This window comes from Gopherus evgoodei, chromosome 7, assembly GCF_007399415.2.
Source record: "Gopherus evgoodei ecotype Sinaloan lineage chromosome 7, rGopEvg1_v1.p, whole genome shotgun sequence".
Classification (NCBI taxonomy): Eukaryota; Metazoa; Chordata; order Testudines; family Testudinidae; genus Gopherus; species Gopherus evgoodei.
In genome coordinates, this window is record NC_044328.1 from 97,093,467 (window position 1) to 97,109,928 (window position 16,462).

Consider the following 16,462-nt stretch of genomic DNA (forward strand, 5'->3'; position numbering starts at 1 on the left):
TGGCCGTCTGTCAGTTGCAGGGGCTCTGCCCCAGGACAACCCCTGACACCCAGACCCTCAGCAAAGAATCACAGGGACCATGTGCCTCTTGCTCTGCCCTGCACCCCCTGGCGCTTTGGGGAACACCACCGCTCCTGGGAGAGAGGGAATTGTAACTTCACTCTGCCCCCTTCACCCGCCAGTGCTGCCCATGCTGGGGAACTCCGGCCTGTGGTTTACAGGCTGAATGCCACACTCTGCTCCCCCATGCTGGAGGCCGGACTGTGCAGCTCCCCTCCCCCTCACTCCAGGACTGTGCTAGGCGGACTGTGCTCGCTCCGCGTTGGGAGCCCCAGCCCGAATCCAGCTCCTGCTCCACCTGTCACTCCTGCCCCCCATGGGGACAAAGATCACCTGCGCTTTCCCTCTGGGCACCCCTGTCTTCTCTCCCCCATGCCTGGATCTCCCTGTTTTGCCCCCTGCTGTGGGCAGTCTCGTAGTTGCTTTTTCACTGTATAGAAATAGCTGTAAAGAGCCATTATTTAGTTTCACTGTGAGCCCAGTGATGTGTCAGTGGCGGAGCACGAGAGGACTGGGGTGAGTGCTGTTTGGCCCTCTCAGGTGAGGGGGCCATGTGTGCCCCAGCACTGGGACAGGGACTGGCGGGGAGGGGAGGGGTGCCAGGTGCTATTTTTGGGGTGGGGTGGGGTGGGGTGGATTATTGTGTGTGTAGGAAGCCACTGAGCTTTCCCCAGGGCTGGGAATTGGGCAGGGGAGTAGGGAGTGTCTGGGCTGCTCCCTTCCCTCCTGGGGTCCCTGAGCCAATCTCCACTGGGATGGTGACTGGTTCTGGGGACTATATCCTGGGCATTGTTCCCACCACCGGGCCCCATTGCTGGAGGCTGCCCAGTCCCCATACAGACTGGGCGGGGCCTCACTGTCAGCAAAGCCCCTGGCACTGCGCTGGCCCTCACTCTTTGCTCAAGCTAGGCCTCTAGTCCCAAAAGTGCCCCCTGCCCACCCCACAAACAAGCCCTAGCCAGTGTTCCTATCCACCTCCTGCCAGCCTCTGCTGATGGCACTGCCCATGCCCACCCCATCCCCCAATCCAGGCCCCCTAATGTCAGCCTCACCTCCAGGACTGCTTCTGGTGCCGCTATAACACTGATGCCACCCCAGGCTCTGTGCCTTCTGTTACTTTATTCTCAAAGTCTCCGTTTACGTTGTGTGGGGCGGCTGAGCCCTGCAATCTGGGCGCTGCCCCTCCAGCCCTGAGGGAAGGAGAGGGCCTCTTTCCCCCTTTGGCACCCAGGAGCAGCAGGCTGGGAGCTAACACCCTCCCTCCTAATGGAATTGGGGTGATTCGGGGTCTGTGATGCTGCTGGGGATGGACCTGCAGCTTCAGCTGCCCCAGGGCTCGAGATGGGAGCAGGTCTTGGTGTGACTCCTGCTGGGGCGAGGTGTGAAACCCCCTCCTGCTTTGATGTGTGTGGAGTAGGGGTGGGGCGGGTTCCCCCTGAAGGGGAGGGGCTTCGGGGACTTGTGCTCTGGGCAAGTGCCCTGTCTGTGGAAGTTTGTGTGGGTTGGGGGAGTGGTCCCAGCCAAACACCCAGCTCCAAAGTTGGTTCTAGGAGGGCCTGAGAGTTTGGTGGTGGGTCAGGCCCTACCTGGGAAGTTGTGCCCAATCACCCAGGCAGGGTCGGGGGAGAGGCTAAGAGTGGGGATTACACGGTGGCTGTAGCTGAGGGGTGGGGCAGGCAGGGCTCAGAGCAGGGCACAGAAGAACTTCTTCTCGCGGAACGGGTTCTCAGAGGTGGGCACTGGGGTGATGAGTGGGTCTTCGCAGGCGTGGGCATCACAGTATGTCATCAGATCAGCTGCTGCCTTGGATACCTGCAGGGAGGGGAAGGGTGAGAACTCTGCAGGGTGGACCCAGAGGAAGGTGCTGCGAGGAGCAGAGGGAGCTCCTAGCTACTCCAGCCTTGGCCTCTCCTAACGGGGCACTGCAGAGAATGGGGGAGGAGCACTGGCTGTGGCGGGGAGTTCCTGGCTACTCCAGCTCTTTCCTCCCCACAGGGGATGCTGCAGGGAGTGGGGCAGGAGCACTGGCTTTGGGGGGAACTCCACGCTGCTCCAGCTCTGGAGGTGGGTGAGTGGGTGGGGCCCTTTTCTGCCACAGTAATGGTCAAGATGTCACCCCAGTCCCCACCTTTATCCGGCACATGCTGGCCTCAATCTTGAGCTGCTCCACCATCTTGCGGGCCTGCCCGATGCTCATGGTACTGTTGACGGGGGTTTCGCCCTTCATGGGGATCCTGTAGAGGGAGAGCACAGATTGGGCTCAGCATGGACAAGGGTCGTGGGGCGCTTGGGGGCCTGTATCCTGGAGCCTCGACCACTGGGATGAGCACAGAGCCCTGGACAACTACCCCTGCCCTCAGCTTCTTTGGGTCACTCTTAGCCCCTCAGCACTGTCCCCAGATGGCTGTTGGAGGGGGCTCCAATCCTGACTGGGCTCAGCTTCCCACCAGCTTCCCCGTCTGCCCCACCCTCTCCTGGACTGGGCTTTATATCCCTGACCCTGGCTGTCCAGTGCTTCCCCCTATAACCCAGAACTCCCAGCTGCCTGGGGTACCTGTATCGCCAATCTTGGCTGCCCAGGACCACCTGGCCCATGGTTAGAGGGTGTCCTGACAGTCCCAGCACCCCTAGTTGGAGCCCAATCCCTTGGGGGAGGGTGTGGCAGAGGGTTGCTCCCAAATGACAGCCCCAATTTGCTCCAGTATGGCTACTCCTGCCTTGGAGAAGTTGGGGGAGAGTCATTGCCTATGGGTAGCAAGGTACTATCCGATGGCCAGGAGTGCTTTATGGCTAGGAGCATCGTTCCAAGTACATTAACTGCTCCTCTTGAGATTGTGGGAGGCAGTAGATGCAGAATGGACTGTCCTGCCCCTATGGTCACTCAGTGCTGGCAGCTGCCTGCCCAGGGCTCAGTCCCAGGGAGAGGGGAGCTGAGGCAACCATCCCTGAGATCCCCATCCTCCTTCTATCCCCAGGCTCTGGCACAGTTGGCCCTGTGCTGCCCTGCAGGATTGTCTCCGGGTGGGGTTAAGACCCCTGGGCCCCAAAATCCCAGACTGGCCTGAGCACAAGGCTGGGAGGCAGGAGCTGAGTGCCCCCTCCCAGCTCTAGCCCACCTTTCAGCCCCTTTGTCCCTTGCTGAGCCCCTTTTACCCAGCTGAGTCGCAGCCTCCAGCCCCTCACTGCTGTTGCTGGAGCAGCAACCGTGTCCCCTGGCACAGTGCTGGGCACGGATACAGGATGACTAGCCCAGCCCTGTGTGCAGACAAAGGGGCTGCTGCTTGCTCTGCTCTGCTTCTAGCAGCGCCAGCAGCCCACTCCCCAACTGCACCCCACAGTGCATCTGCCTGAACCCCTAAATGCAGCATCTTTTCAATCCTGCCCTCTCTCTGCAATATGCTTTGGGTGCAGATGGGGGACGCGATCTCCGATGCCTCCTTCCCTCCTTTCCCGGAGCAGTGGCATGGCTGGGACCTCATCCACCATCCAGCCCCACATGGGCTCTGACTATACAGAGACGATACCAGCTGCCCCCTCCCTCCCCCCCCCCCCGCCACGCAGGCTGGCTGCCCCTCTGAGCACCCAGGCACGCCCCAGGGGCCAGTCAGGGAACCCCTGGACACTGACCTCCAACGATCGCTGCCAGAGCTGGAGAGACTCTGGGATGGGCTCCCCTGTGTGCCCAGGTGCCCCGGGCGTCCTGCAGACGGCTCCGCTCCCTGTGCCTCCTCCGGGATGCGGCTAATTCAATGCGCCCGTGGTACCTTGAGGATGCTCCGAGCCGCTCGATGCTGGGAGCGGACCATACCCGTTCCGGGGGGAGGAGCGCGCGGCCAGTGGAGCCTGGCTGAGCTCTGGCTCCTTGCCCAGGCCCCAGAGCCCCCTGGTGCACAGCCGCTGGCAAGGCAGGAGAAAGGGAGTGGGTGCTGGGGAGGCAGAGTGCCCCAGGAGGGGGCAAAGGCAAGGGGCTGGGCCCCGGACACCCCTGCACAGTTGCTGGTGGTACAGGCCCGCAGTAGCTGCAGTGAGGATGCTGTCTCCGCACCGTACTCATTTGGAAATCTGACATCAGGGGCCACGCGGGGCATGGGTGCTGCTACCCTGCCTGGTTCTGAGCCCCTCCCCAGGGCGCCTGAGGCTGGGCCAGTGCCTGGAGTGTGAGAGGGTGGGGGACAAGCAGCGCCGTTCAGCCCTGCTGGGGACTGGCTGGTTTCACACCTGAGAGCCCAGGGATAGCCCCAGTCTAGAGAGAGGGAAATTGAGGCACTGAGAGGGGAACAGACACATCTGGAGCAGCCCAGCAAGTCTCTGCAGGGACAGGCATAGAACCCAGGAGTCCTGGCTCCCAGCCTCCCAGTTCTCACCTCCATTCCCCCAGAACTGGGAGCGGAACCCAGGGGTCCTGACTCCCAGCTCCCTGCCATGTACCTGGGGTGGCAAGTGGGCATCTAGGACTGGCCCAGCTCTGTGCAGCTGGGCCCCAGAACAAGTCCTGCTGCTCTCTCCCCTGCTTCCCCATACTTTAGAGCATTGTCTGGGGGAGGCCCTGAGGAGGGGGTCTCTCTGAGGGAGGGCCCCAAAGTTGAAGGGTCCCTGGGGGGAAGAGTATATGCGGTGGAGAAGGGGGGTCAGGCTCCCAGGGCGGATCTTGCTGCGGAGGACATGGCATGGACGTGAGAGGGGGTCTCTGTCCGGGCTGGCGGCACAGTTGGCTGGGAGCCCATCAGTCCGGGGGGGGGGGGGGTCTGGTCTTGTTGTCTCTCAGGGGGGCGGGAAGAGGCAGGACCCTGGGGGCTGCTCTGGGGGGACGGGGACAGGGCACTGGGCTGGGGGATCCCTCTGAGAGGGGCTGTCCCTGGAGTGGGAGGGGTCTCGGTGGTGGCGGGGGGGGCTGGGGACGAGCGGCAGGGTGTCACGGGAGAAGGGTCTGTTCGGGCTCGCTCGGGGATCTTGTCACCATGGAAACAGGGAGAGGCGCGTCCTTAATAATGTGACGGACGGTGCCTGCAGTGGGAGGAGTTTTTCCAGGTCCCGCCCCCGCGCCGTCGCGTCATCTTTGCCGGCTCCCGCTCACTGCCGGAAGAGGCGGAGCAGGAGCAGCTGATCCGGGACGGAGCTGGACTGGTCAGCAAGAGACGTGCCGAGACCCTGGGAGCGGCTCCTGGTGCATCCCGCCCAGTCCTAGAACTTGGGGCTCCGTGATTCCTGCCCTGACCGCGGAGCCACCCTGCACCGGGCTGGGACAGAACCGGGGAGTCCTAGCTTCCCCTTCCCCTCTAACCATTAGACACCCCCCCCCCCAGGACTGGGATAGAACCCAGGAGTCCTGGCTCCTAGCGCCCTCCCAGAGCTGGGGAATCCAGGCTGTAAGTGCCCCTTACTCTAACCACGAGACCTCCCCTGAGTTCTTGGATAGCACTTTTCACAGGTAAAACTGGGAGTCTGAACTCCCAGCTCCACTCCCAAGCCCTCCTGTCTAGCTGAGACTAGTACCCAAACTAGTCCTGTTCCCCTCCCCCTTTCCAAGCTACTAATAGGCCCAAGCAACCAGACTCCTAACACATCCCTTTCCCCCAGGCTGGCACAGAACCCAGGAGTCCTGGCTCCTAGTCATGCAATCCTTGTCTAGACTCACCCATGTGGTTTCCATGCTAACCCTGTTTTTTGTGTCCTTTCTTCCTCAGATTGGCTCCAGTCTTTAGCCCCTGAGGCAAGACTCTAGTGTGTGACCAATCCGAGGACAGGCTTGCGCCAAGCCTGTTGGCATGGCCCTGCTCACCATGTCCTGGTGCCAGTGACTCCCGTGGTGCCCTTTTCCATGGCTAGAGAGGCCAAGTGGCACAGACGGGCCAGCCAGCCTGCCCTAAGCCAGAGCCTTTGCCCTGTAAAGGAACCATTGAGCCTGGGCCCTTTCCAGTTCAGCCAAGAGAACTCTCCAACAGCCTGAGCCATTTCGCAAGCACTTGAGCAGGCACTGCCACTCCATTCCCCCTTCCTCAATACAGGAGCTGGGGGCTCGGCTCCCCCCCAGACACCAGTGCTTGGCCTCCCAGGGCCCCTGTGCCATGATGAGTAGTACGGTGCCTTTCCTGCAATGGGCCCAGGAGGTGACTGCACTGCTGCTGCTGCGGGTGCGGCGCACAGTGCTGCAGACAGCTATCCTGCTCTGCGTGCTGTTGCTGCTGCTCTGGATCGCTGTCTTTCTCTATGGCAGCTTTTACTACTCCTACATGCCCACTGTCAGCTATGTCAGCCCTGTGCACTACACCTTCAGGTGAGTGGGGCACCCCCAGGATGCTTCCTGGGATGGGACAGACTGCTTAGGAAGGTTGTAGAAGCTCCTTCGCTGGCAGTTTTCAAAAGGAGGCTGGAAAGCCAGCTGTCTTGGATACGTTAGAACCAATAAATGCTGTATCTTGGCAAGGAGTTAGATAAGATGACCCTTGTGGTCCCTTCTAACTTGTGTTATAGGATTCTGTGCATCACCTGAGCATTGCTTTGGGCCAGATCTCCTGAGACTAGGCTCTCTTAGGCACCTCCCGAGCCCACACACACTTTTTGGGGTTGTGGGTGCCTCTGAGCTGAGACCTGTTCTCAAAAGTAAGGGTCTGAACTCCTGGGTTGAAGAGGGCTGGGAGGGCTGGTGGCCCCTGAACATGACCCACTGCCTTGTGTCTCACAGGACAGATTGTGGCTCGCCAGGCCCTGATCTCTGTTCCTTCCCCATTGCCAACATCTCACTGGTCAAAAACAACCGGGACAGGGTAAGTGCCAGTGGGCGTGAAGCAGATCACAGGCTCTCAACTCATTGGGATTCTGGCCCCCTGGGCACCCAAGGGTGGGATGCTTTTATCTGGGGCCAGCTGGCAGCAGTGTGGGGGGGGGGTGACAGCTTTTCTTGCAGTGGTGAGGTTAGGGAGCAGGCTTCCTGCTCTATTTCTGATGCACTTTCCCTGCAGCGGAGGCTCTGGGAGGGTTACATGAGAACGGCCATACTGAGTCAGACCAAAGGTCCATCTAGCCCAGTATCTTGTCTTCCAACAGTGGCCAATGCCAGGTGCCCCAGAGGGAATGAACAGAACAGGTAATCATCAAGTGATCCATCCCCTGTTGCCCATTCCCATCTTCTGGCAAACAGAGGTTAGGGACACCATCCCTGCCTTTCCTGGCTAATAGCCATTGATGGACCCCCTCCATGAACTTATCTAGTTCTTTTTTTAACCCTGTTATAGTCTTGGCCTTCACAACATCCTATGGCAAAGAGTTCCACAGACTGACATTGCATTGTGTGAAAAAATATTTCCTTTTGTTTGTTTTAAACTTGCTGCCTACTAATTTCATTTGGTGACCCCTAGTTCTTGTGTTATGAGAAGGAGTAAATAACACTTCCTTATTTACTTTCTCCACATCAGTCTTGATTTTATAGACCTCAGTCATATTTCCCCCCCCTTAGCCGTCTCTTTTACAAGCTGAAAAGTCCCATCGTTATTAATCTCTCCTCATACGACAGCCATTCCATACCCCTAATAATTTTTGTTGCCCTTTTCTGAAACTTTTCCAGTTCCAATATTTCTCTCTTGAGATGGGGTGACTGACCATTTCTGCATGCAGTATTCAAGATATGTGCGTACCATGGATTTATATAGACTCAGGCAATATGCTGTTTTTCTGCCTTATTATCTATCCCTTTCTTAATGGTTCCCAACATTCTGTTCACTTTTTTGACTGCCACTGCACATTGAGTGGATGTTTTCAGAGAACTATCCACAGTGACTCCAAGATCTTTTTCTTGAGTGCTAACAGCTAATTTTGGCCTCATAATTTTGTAGGTGTAGTTGGAGTTATGTTTTCCAGTGTGCATTACTTTGCATTTATCAACACTTAATTTCATCTGCCATTTTGTTGCCTAGCTCTTCGGTCTTCCTAGGATTTAACTGTCTGCAGATGATACAAAACTACTCAAAATTTTGCCACCTCTCTGTTTACCCCTTTTTCCCGATCATTTATGAATATGTTGAATAAGACTGAACCCAGTACAGACCCCTGGTGGATAGCACTATTTACCTCTCTCCATTCTGAAAACTGACCATTTATTCCTATCCTTCCTTTCCTATTTTTTAACCAGTTACCAATCCATGAGAGGACCTTCCCTCTTATCCCATGACTGGTTACTTTGCTTAAGAGCCTTTTGGTGAGGGACCTTGTCAAAGGCTTTCTGAAAAGTGCAGCGGGATCCCCAGGGTACAGCCTGGGACTGTGGGATTGCTGTGTCCCCTTAACTCTCCAGCCTGGGTTGTCTCTCACAATACCTTGCTAGTGACAAGCAGCAAACCCCTCCAGGCACTGTTCTCACTCAGCTCGACTGGATGTGGAGCCCCACACCCACCTAGATTGCATGAATGCTCCCAGAGCCACTCATGAATCACAGAGAAAGGCACCAGCCAAATCCTCCCAGCCTTGCACTTCAGGAATATACCATCTTGCACTGCTCAAAGATAAGCAGTGCAGGTTTATTACTTGGTTCACCACTTCATCAATGGAAAGTGGATACACATCAGCCTTTGCAAACCTGAGCAGATTTACCAAACACTTCATGTAAACTCACTGGTAAAGAGAAATAGTAAAACGAGTTTATTGACTACAAAAGATAAATTTTAAGTGATAGTCAAAAAGTCAGAATTAGTTACCAAAATAAAATATAAGCAGGCAGTCTAAACTCTCAACCCTAGTAGATTGGGTAACATCTAGACTAAGCAGTTTTTCTCACCCCACTGGATGTTGCAGTTCATAATATACAGGTTTGTCCTTTAAACTTTGGGCCAGTCTCCTATTAGAAGACTGAAGACTTTTGAGTGCCCTTGTTGCTTGCAGCATAGGTGGGGGCAGGAGAAAGGCCCAGCATGTGGCCACTGTGTTCTGTTCTATACCCTTAGTCCGTGATGTACTTGGAGAACACAAGTTCAGGCACCTCTGGTGAGCATTGCTGAATCCCCAGGCAAGGTTGAGCAATTCCCCTGGTGTGACCTTATGCGGGTGAGTCATTGCATTGTAGCTCCCTTGCTGGACAATGGCTGTTGACTGTTGTTTGACACCTGTCTGGGTGTTGGTTACTTTCCTTGCTGTTGTCTCTGGCCGATTTTCCCCCAATTTTCCCCCATGTTTTACTGACAACCAACCATAAAACACAATCTCATAATTTCATGTGCACTAATGATATACATGTTTAGATAGAACAGTGACTTTCAGCAGATCATAACCTTTATCCTGATACCTATAAGGCATGTTCTATATCAGGGGTCGGCAACCTTTCAAAAGTGATGTGCCGAGTCTTCATTTATTCACTCTAATTTAAGGTTTCACGTGCCAGTAATACATTTTTAGAAAGTCTCTTTCTATAAGTCTATAATATATAACTAACCTATTGTTGTATGTAAAGTAAATAAGGTTTTTAAAATGTTTAAGAAGCTTCGTTTAAAATTTAATTAAAATGCAGAGCCTCCTGGACCGGCAGCCAGGACCTGGACAATGTGAGTGCCACTGAAAATCAGCTCACATGCCGCCTTCGGCACACATGCCATAGGTTGCCTACCCTGATCTATATGGAATATCACAATTATATATGAATGAGGAATGTGGGGATTACCAGGATTCTCCCCCAAGGTATAGAATGTCACACGAAGTACACTATATCCAGTGGATCCTCCTTGTCCACATACTTGTTGACCCCCCACCCCAAAGAATTCTATTAGATTGGTGAGGTATGATTTTCCTTCACAAAAACCATGTTGACTCTTCCCCAACAAATTACGTTCTATGTGTCTGTCAATTTTGTTCTTTACTATCATTTCAACCAGTTCACCTGGTACTGACGTCAGGTGGCCTGTAATTGCCAGGATCACATCTGGAGCCCTCTCTTAAAAATTGGTATCACATTAGCTATCCTCCAGTCATTTGATACAGAAGCTGATTTAAATGGTAGTTTACAGACTACAGTTAGTAATCTCTCCGCTCCATCTCTGATGCTCTTTCCCTGAAGCAGGGGGCTCTGGAAGGGTTTTGGGCCAGGCTCCCTACTCCATCTCTGATGCGCTTTCCCCCAGCTGTAGGGTCTTGGGAGGCTGTGGGGCCTCTAGGGTGGTTCAGGAGGGGCAAGCAGCACCCCCTCTCTTTGATGCCTCCTGCTGTCCTGTAGGTGCTGATGTATGGGCAACCTTACCGCATCTCCCTGGAACTGGAGCTGCCTGAGTCGCCTGTGAACCAGGAGCTGGGCATGTTCATGGTGGTGATGTCCTGCTACACCAAGGGTGGACGCATTGTCTCCTCTACAACCAGATCGGTGAGTCTGGGGCCCATCCCAGCGCCCTCCTTGAGCCATCCATTCCACCGTTTCAGCACCGCACACACCTACATTCCTAGCCTTGCTGCCTCAGGTAGAGGCTCCAGGGAGGCTGAGGCAGGGCTCCCTATGGTAGCTATTCCACCCTTAGCCAGGGGCTACAGTGACACCTGGGTTAGTAGAGCAAAGGGAGCTGGCAGTCAGGACTCCTGGGTTCTATCCCCAACTCTAGGAGGGAATGGGGGTCTCGTGAATTAGGCAGGGAGGGCTGGAGCCAGGACACTGGGGTTCTATTCTGTGCTTGGCAACTGCCCCTGCACACTCTTGGCAATTCCCTTCCTCTCTCTGAAGTAGGGCTGAAGCTCTGGACTCCTCTTAGAAACCCTGGGAGATCCTTGGGCAAGAAGCAGCTCCCTGTTGGCAGTGCCCCTAATGGCCCCGGGGAGCTGGTGGGAGATGTTGGGGGGCTGGGTTCAATGCTAACACTGACTCTTCTCCCCCCAGACCATGCTGCATTACCGCTCAGGCCTGCTCCAGACCCTGGATACCCTGGTCTTTGCTGGGCTCTTCTTCTTGGGCTTTGCTGAGCAGAAGCAGATGGTTGAGGTGGAGCTGTACTCGGACTACAGGGAGGACTCGGTGAGGGGAAGGCCTCTTCTGCATTTGCTGTCTAGATTGCTGTGCCTGGGCTGGCCAGAGCCTCTGCTCCCCAACCCCCAGCACAGGAACTGATTGTCAGGAGTGCCCCTGAGTGTCTGGCGCAGAGACCCTCCCTTTTTCCCTGCCAGTAATGGCTCCCCTTCCTGTGTGGGTTGGGAGCATGGTGGGGGCACATGTGCCCCATTGCTTGGGTTGGGCTCAGGGAGAACAGGGAGCAGGCATATGCTCGACTGTCCAAGTTTGGTGGCTGGGGGTGTGAGTGACTACAGCTCTGTCTAGGTTGGTGGGGAGGGTCACATGCCCTGGCTGTCTCAGTTGGGCACCAGGGCTTGAGGCAGGTGCATGCCCTGCTGTCAGGGTTGGGGATCTTGCGATGGCCCCACCTGCAGCTGTGCCCTGCCTGTCGTGTGTGTCCCTTCCAGTATGTCCCAACTGTTGGAGCTGTGATAGAAATCCAGACCAAGCGGATCCAGATCTATGGGGCACAGCTGCGGATCCATGCCCACTTCACAGGCCTGCGGTGAGGATTGGTTGGGGGGGAGGGGAGCCCCACAAAGCTGCTCCCTGTAATCTGACCCCAATGGATAATGCCGGGGAGGGGGGCCTGTGGGTTAGGGGCAGGGCCCATGGGCTGTGGGGGGGAGGGGGTGTGTCTGGGAGGGGAAAGACTGGATTCAGGCTGCAGCATCCTAATGCTTAGGCTCCACCTCTCTTGCCCCAGGTACCTGCTCTATAATTTCCCAGTGACCTCGGCCATCCTGGGTGTGGCCAGTAACTTTACCTTCCTCAGCGTCATTGTCCTCCTCAGCTACCTGCAGTGGATCTGGGGCAGCATGTGGCCCCGGGAGCCCCTCTTGGTACAGGTGAGAGGGTGGCTCTATGGGGCTCCATGGCTAGGGGAGCAGAGGGATGGGGTGGGGCATTGAGTGTGAGGAAAGTGGGGGGTGGGAGGCAGGCTGTGGAGCAGGAAGGGAAGGTGTAGTGTGGAGCAGAGGATGTATCCCATGTGAATAAGAGGGCAAGTAGTGGCGGGTCTGTGCAGCAGGGTGAGGCGATAGCCTCCTGCCTCAACTCCCCCCAGGCACTATGCCCAACTAGGCAGTAGGGGGCATGGGGCCCTGGTGGGGTGGGGGTGGCATTAATGGAGACTGGGTATTGCCGGGTTCCCCCCCACTGTCTGGTCTCTTCTCCCACCTCCGCTCCCCCAGGTGAACACAAGGGACGGGGCCAGCCTGCAGCAACGGCGGGAGGAGGCACGACAGCGCATGGCTACCCCCAGGCCAGGTACAGCAGGTTTGGGCGGCGGGGACACTCTCCCTTTGGTGTGTGGGGGTGGGGTGGGGGATTCCCATTTGTCTGTTGCTGGGTGGTGGTGGTGGGGGTCTTATTACTCTCACCTGGGAGGGGTGGTGCTGACCAGGTCCAGTCTTGGCCCCACCCCTTCCCTGATGCTCTCTGTCCTGAAGCAGAAGACCAAGAGGAGCTGACAACACTGCAGCCTGAGGCCATGGGGCTGGGCAAGAATGACCAGGAGAGGGTTCCCCAGGGATCAGGTACTGACGATTCCCTTCCAGCTGGGTCAGGGGGCCGGGCAGGAACCTGAGGCTGGACTGTTCCCTTCCCACTGAGGGGGGGCTAGGACAGGGAGGCAGGGCTGTTGTATTAATTTAGATGGACCCAAAGAGGCGAAGGTGTTAACGTGGCCCTATCGCTGCTCACCACTGAATAGTGTTAACCAAGAGTTGGGGGCTGGAGTACAGCCTGCTTAGCCCCAAACACCATTACAGTCCCCTGGGAACGGTTCGTTAACCATACAGAGCAAGAGAGAGGATTTAGAATGTGAAGGGTTAAGTCGGGCTTTCATTGTAACAACATCCCCTTGTTCTCCCTCTCCAACTGGAGAGAAGTTTAGAAACCACCACCACCCCACCCCACCCCACCTTCTCAATCTTCGCACCAATGATAGGTGGCAGTAACTGTCCTCCGGGAACAGAGAGAACATTAGTTGAGAGAGGCTGGAGCTGCTGCTGTTGCTGTTTAAAGTCCAATCCTGTTTCTTAGAAGAAAAACCAATGGGGAAATAAAGGGACAGCAAATGCAGCTTCTGCCTCTGGTGCTGCTCCTCACCTGCATCTACTGCTGGTAAACAGACACAGCTACCCACGCCTGAAACTTGTACCAGGGTTGGGCTGTTCGCGGCAGTGCTTGTAGCTGCCTCGCTAGTCACAGGCTTACAGCAGTGTTGCAGAATATGCAGTCTTGGCCAACTAAGGCAAAAGGAGAGGGATAGGAGAGCAAAGGGAGGAAAAGGACCTGTGAAGGGGTAGGGGTTGGGATTCTGTCAAAGCCAGCTGAGGTGGTGATGTTGTCTAGATCCCTCTGTCTGGCCCAGGCTGATAAGGGTGTGCCTCAGGATCAGGAGGTCAAAGGCCCAGCAATGGATCTGGGGGTCCCAGCAAACAATGGGGGTGGCAGCCATGATGGTGAAGCTCCCTCCTTCCTGCTCTTCTGTCTTAGCCAGCGTCCGTCTCCACCCGTTTTCCCCCTAAAGTCTCTTCCTGAGGACCCTGAAAGGCAGTGGGGGGTGGCCCAGCCCATCCCCTTATGTTTTGTTTACTCATTAGTCCTAATTTCTGCCACACCAATTTGGATTGGTTAATTCTTGTTCCCACACTTTGGTTTCAGTCATGATTTTCATGTTGATCTTGAATCACATCAGTAGGTCTCTCTGAGACTCATTGAGTCTTATTGCTAGTGCCTCTTTCCCATGCCTGGTTACTGCTACCGATTAGGGGGACAGTTTATATTTACTTTTCCAGTGAGTGTACATTTGAAGGCCCAGTCATTACTGTGGGACCCCATGAGCCCACCAGGGAGGGAACTGAGCCTTGGCCAGCGTGGCCTGTTGGCTACGCTAGGAGTGGAGGAAGGGACAATGCCCTGTGACCTGACCTGTCTTGGTGCTTCATCCTAGTTGCCATGCAAGGGGGCAGGACTCCAGGACCTGGCCCTGCCTCTGACCTGTTGCTTTTTTGTTTGTTTTTTTTTTCCCTTCCCCTGCAGCTTCTCCCCCACAGCTACCAGGTGAGGTTCTGGAGACAATTGGCCCCATAGGGGACACAGCCCAGGCTAAGGAGCTGGATCTGAGTGAAGGTGGGTAACACAGTTTCCCAGCTCCTCCCCCAAGGGGCTCTAGGCTCCTCATAACCCAACCCCTGTGCACCAGAGCAGGGGATAGAACCCAGGTATCCTGACTCTCAGCCCCTCCCCCACAACCCCTTTAGCTTCTACTCCTTACCCACCAAGCTATGATTGAAGGCTCCAGCATCCATCAGGGCACCCAGAGCCCCTCTGTACCCAAGCAGGAACCTAGAACTGCACTATGCAGTAGGGCTGAGGGTGAGGTGTGCAGCTGGGAACAGCTTTGTTTAGGGCAGTGGGCTGTCCCCTGCCCCTTGCCTGTATGGGGGATGGGCTTTGTCTCCTGTGGGCTGTCTGTGTGCCCCTTGGGGGTCTGGCCCCTGAAGGAAGGGGTGTGTCTGCAGGACCCCTGCAGCTTCCTCCTGCTGGAGCTTATGAGAGCCCCACCCACAGAGTCTCTATCACTCTGCTCTCCCCCATAGCCCCGCCAATCTTGTTGCTCTTCTGTAGTGACTAACTGTCTCTCACCCTCTCCTTCTGCAGAGACTGAGTTCGAGTCAGTGGATGAGTCCTCCCTGTTCACAGATGCCAGCTTCCTGCCCCCTGCAGGGACACTCCTAACAGTACCACAGCCGGGAGAGGGGGCTGAGCCCATCCCAGGGGCTGAGATCCGTCAGAGACACATCTGCTCCAGCTCCTGAGGGCACCATGGCCTCTTCCACCCCACCCCACCCCCCAAAAAAAACCAACAAAAAACCACTGACCTTGTTTTCGAGGCTCCCAGCTCATGTTTACATTCCAGCCCCCCCCAGCCCCTCACTTGGAACTGCTGTAATTTTAATAAACCACCTGCTAACAGAGCCAGGCTGCTGGCCTGGGGGTGGGGTGTGGGCAAGCGCAGATGTTGGGGCTCTAGGCCACAGCAAGGCTGAGGACCTCTCCCCGGAGAGGAGGGACTAAATCTCTGTGGTGAAGGGCTGAGATGAGTTGTGCTCTGTCTCCTACCCCCTCAACCAAAGAGGGATCCCTCCCTGCGGGATGAGCTGGCTGGTGTCTCCCTGGCATCCCTGCTCCCAAGCAGGGCATCCATGGCAGCAGAATGGGGGTCCCCCAGCTCCCCCATTCTATCTCCACAGATGCACCCCTTCCTGTCTGCTGTGCTGGAACCTGGGCCAGGCCTCACCGAAGCTGGATGGGCAGGGCATTTTCCCCAGCCTCCTGAACTGACCTCACTGCAGCCAGGAAGCCAGCGTGAGCTCTCTCGCCTGGCTTGTGTGATGTCTGCATTCCAGAGGGCTCAGTAATGGGGGCGAGGTGGGAGCTGGATTCCAGAGAGGCCTGTAAGCCTGGCAGGGGAGGTGTGTCTGCTCCTGCCAGGAGCAGCCTTCACTTGTCACCCACCCCTGTGGGCACTTGGTAGCTGCAATGAGTGATACATGGTTCAGGGCCAGGCTTCTGAGCCCAGTCCATGTATCCAGCCACCCACAAACTCCCTGCAGCCTTTGCCCTCGTGCTGGGGTGGTGGAAGAAGAACATTGTAGCTGCCAGACTGCCTCTTCCAGCAGAGGGTGCTGTAAGGAGTGGTGCAGGGGTGCTGACTGTACAGGAACTCCCCTTTGTTTTACTCCAGCCTCACAGGGCTTGGGCTGGAAGCTAAGGAGGTGGGGAGGGGGGAGTGCAATGGTGCTTTCCCAGCATGGGAGCTGCACTTATCTGTGCCCTGTTTGCAGGGCTTGGGTGGGAGGGGGCAGGGGCTTGCCACCCATGGGGGCACAGCCACCTGCAGCTCCTCAAGGCAGCTCAAGCTGCACCCCCATTTCCACCAAGCCTAGCTATACGTTGGGGGCAATTCAGGCAGTAGGTTCCTACTCCACTTCCTATCTCTTGACCAGCTGTGAGCTTCTGGCTGCCCTTCTGTAAGCCTCGCCTGAGACTGCTCTGCCTGCCAGCCTAGGTAAGTAGCCCCACGCACCAGGGCAGGTATCTGCTCTCCCTGTGCCCCTCACCTACCCCCTTTGGGGCTGGAAGCTTCAAGGAATAGCTTCATGGGGAAGTTTCTGCCCCTGCAGAGAGTTGGGTTGCAGGTGGCAGAGCTGGAGGAGCATGGAGTGGCAGGGGGGCAAGAAGAGCTCTGGGTCCCTGCCCTGGAGGTAGACCATCTCCAAAAAGACTGTAGAGGAGCCCTCACTGCCCTGCATTCAAGTTGAACATGGCCTGGTGCCATCAGCCCAGCCCAGTTCAAGCCTTGCTGAAGGCTGCTGTGGC

At 56.3% G+C, this 16,462-nt stretch overlaps 2 protein-coding genes across 6 annotated transcripts; one reads left to right on the top strand and one right to left on the bottom strand.

The window, feature by feature from the left end:
* Positions 1-156: 156 nt before the first annotated feature.
* GNG3 (G protein subunit gamma 3) lies at positions 157-4,298 on the bottom strand. The gene is made up of 3 exons (XM_030568790.1): positions 3,688-4,298; positions 2,189-2,294; positions 157-1,872 (listed from the first exon to the last, which is right to left on the bottom strand). The coding sequence occupies exons 2-3, from the start codon at positions 2,285-2,287 to the stop codon at positions 1,744-1,746; spliced, it is 228 nt and encodes a 75-aa protein (XP_030424650.1). The 5' UTR covers positions 2,288-2,294; positions 3,688-4,298; the 3' UTR covers positions 157-1,743.
* An 819-nt stretch (positions 4,299-5,117) lies between these two features.
* On the top strand, positions 5,118-15,057 carry BSCL2 (BSCL2 lipid droplet biogenesis associated, seipin). Of its 5 annotated transcripts, none has more exons than XM_030568785.1 (11): positions 5,119-5,488; positions 5,745-6,334; positions 6,743-6,824; positions 10,253-10,396; positions 10,901-11,035; positions 11,479-11,576; positions 11,778-11,919; positions 12,265-12,340; positions 12,523-12,609; positions 14,120-14,209; positions 14,741-15,057. In XM_030568785.1, the coding sequence occupies exons 2-11, from the start codon at positions 6,126-6,128 to the stop codon at positions 14,896-14,898; spliced, it is 1,221 nt and encodes a 406-aa protein (XP_030424645.1). In that variant the 5' UTR covers positions 5,119-5,488; positions 5,745-6,125; the 3' UTR covers positions 14,899-15,057. The 5 variants fall into 5 exon arrangements, with proteins under 5 accessions (XP_030424649.1, XP_030424645.1, XP_030424646.1 ...); XM_030568786.1 differs by having other exon boundaries at positions 5,120-5,224; XM_030568787.1 differs by having other exon boundaries at positions 5,124-5,184.
* Positions 15,058-16,462: the final 1,405 nt, after the last annotated feature.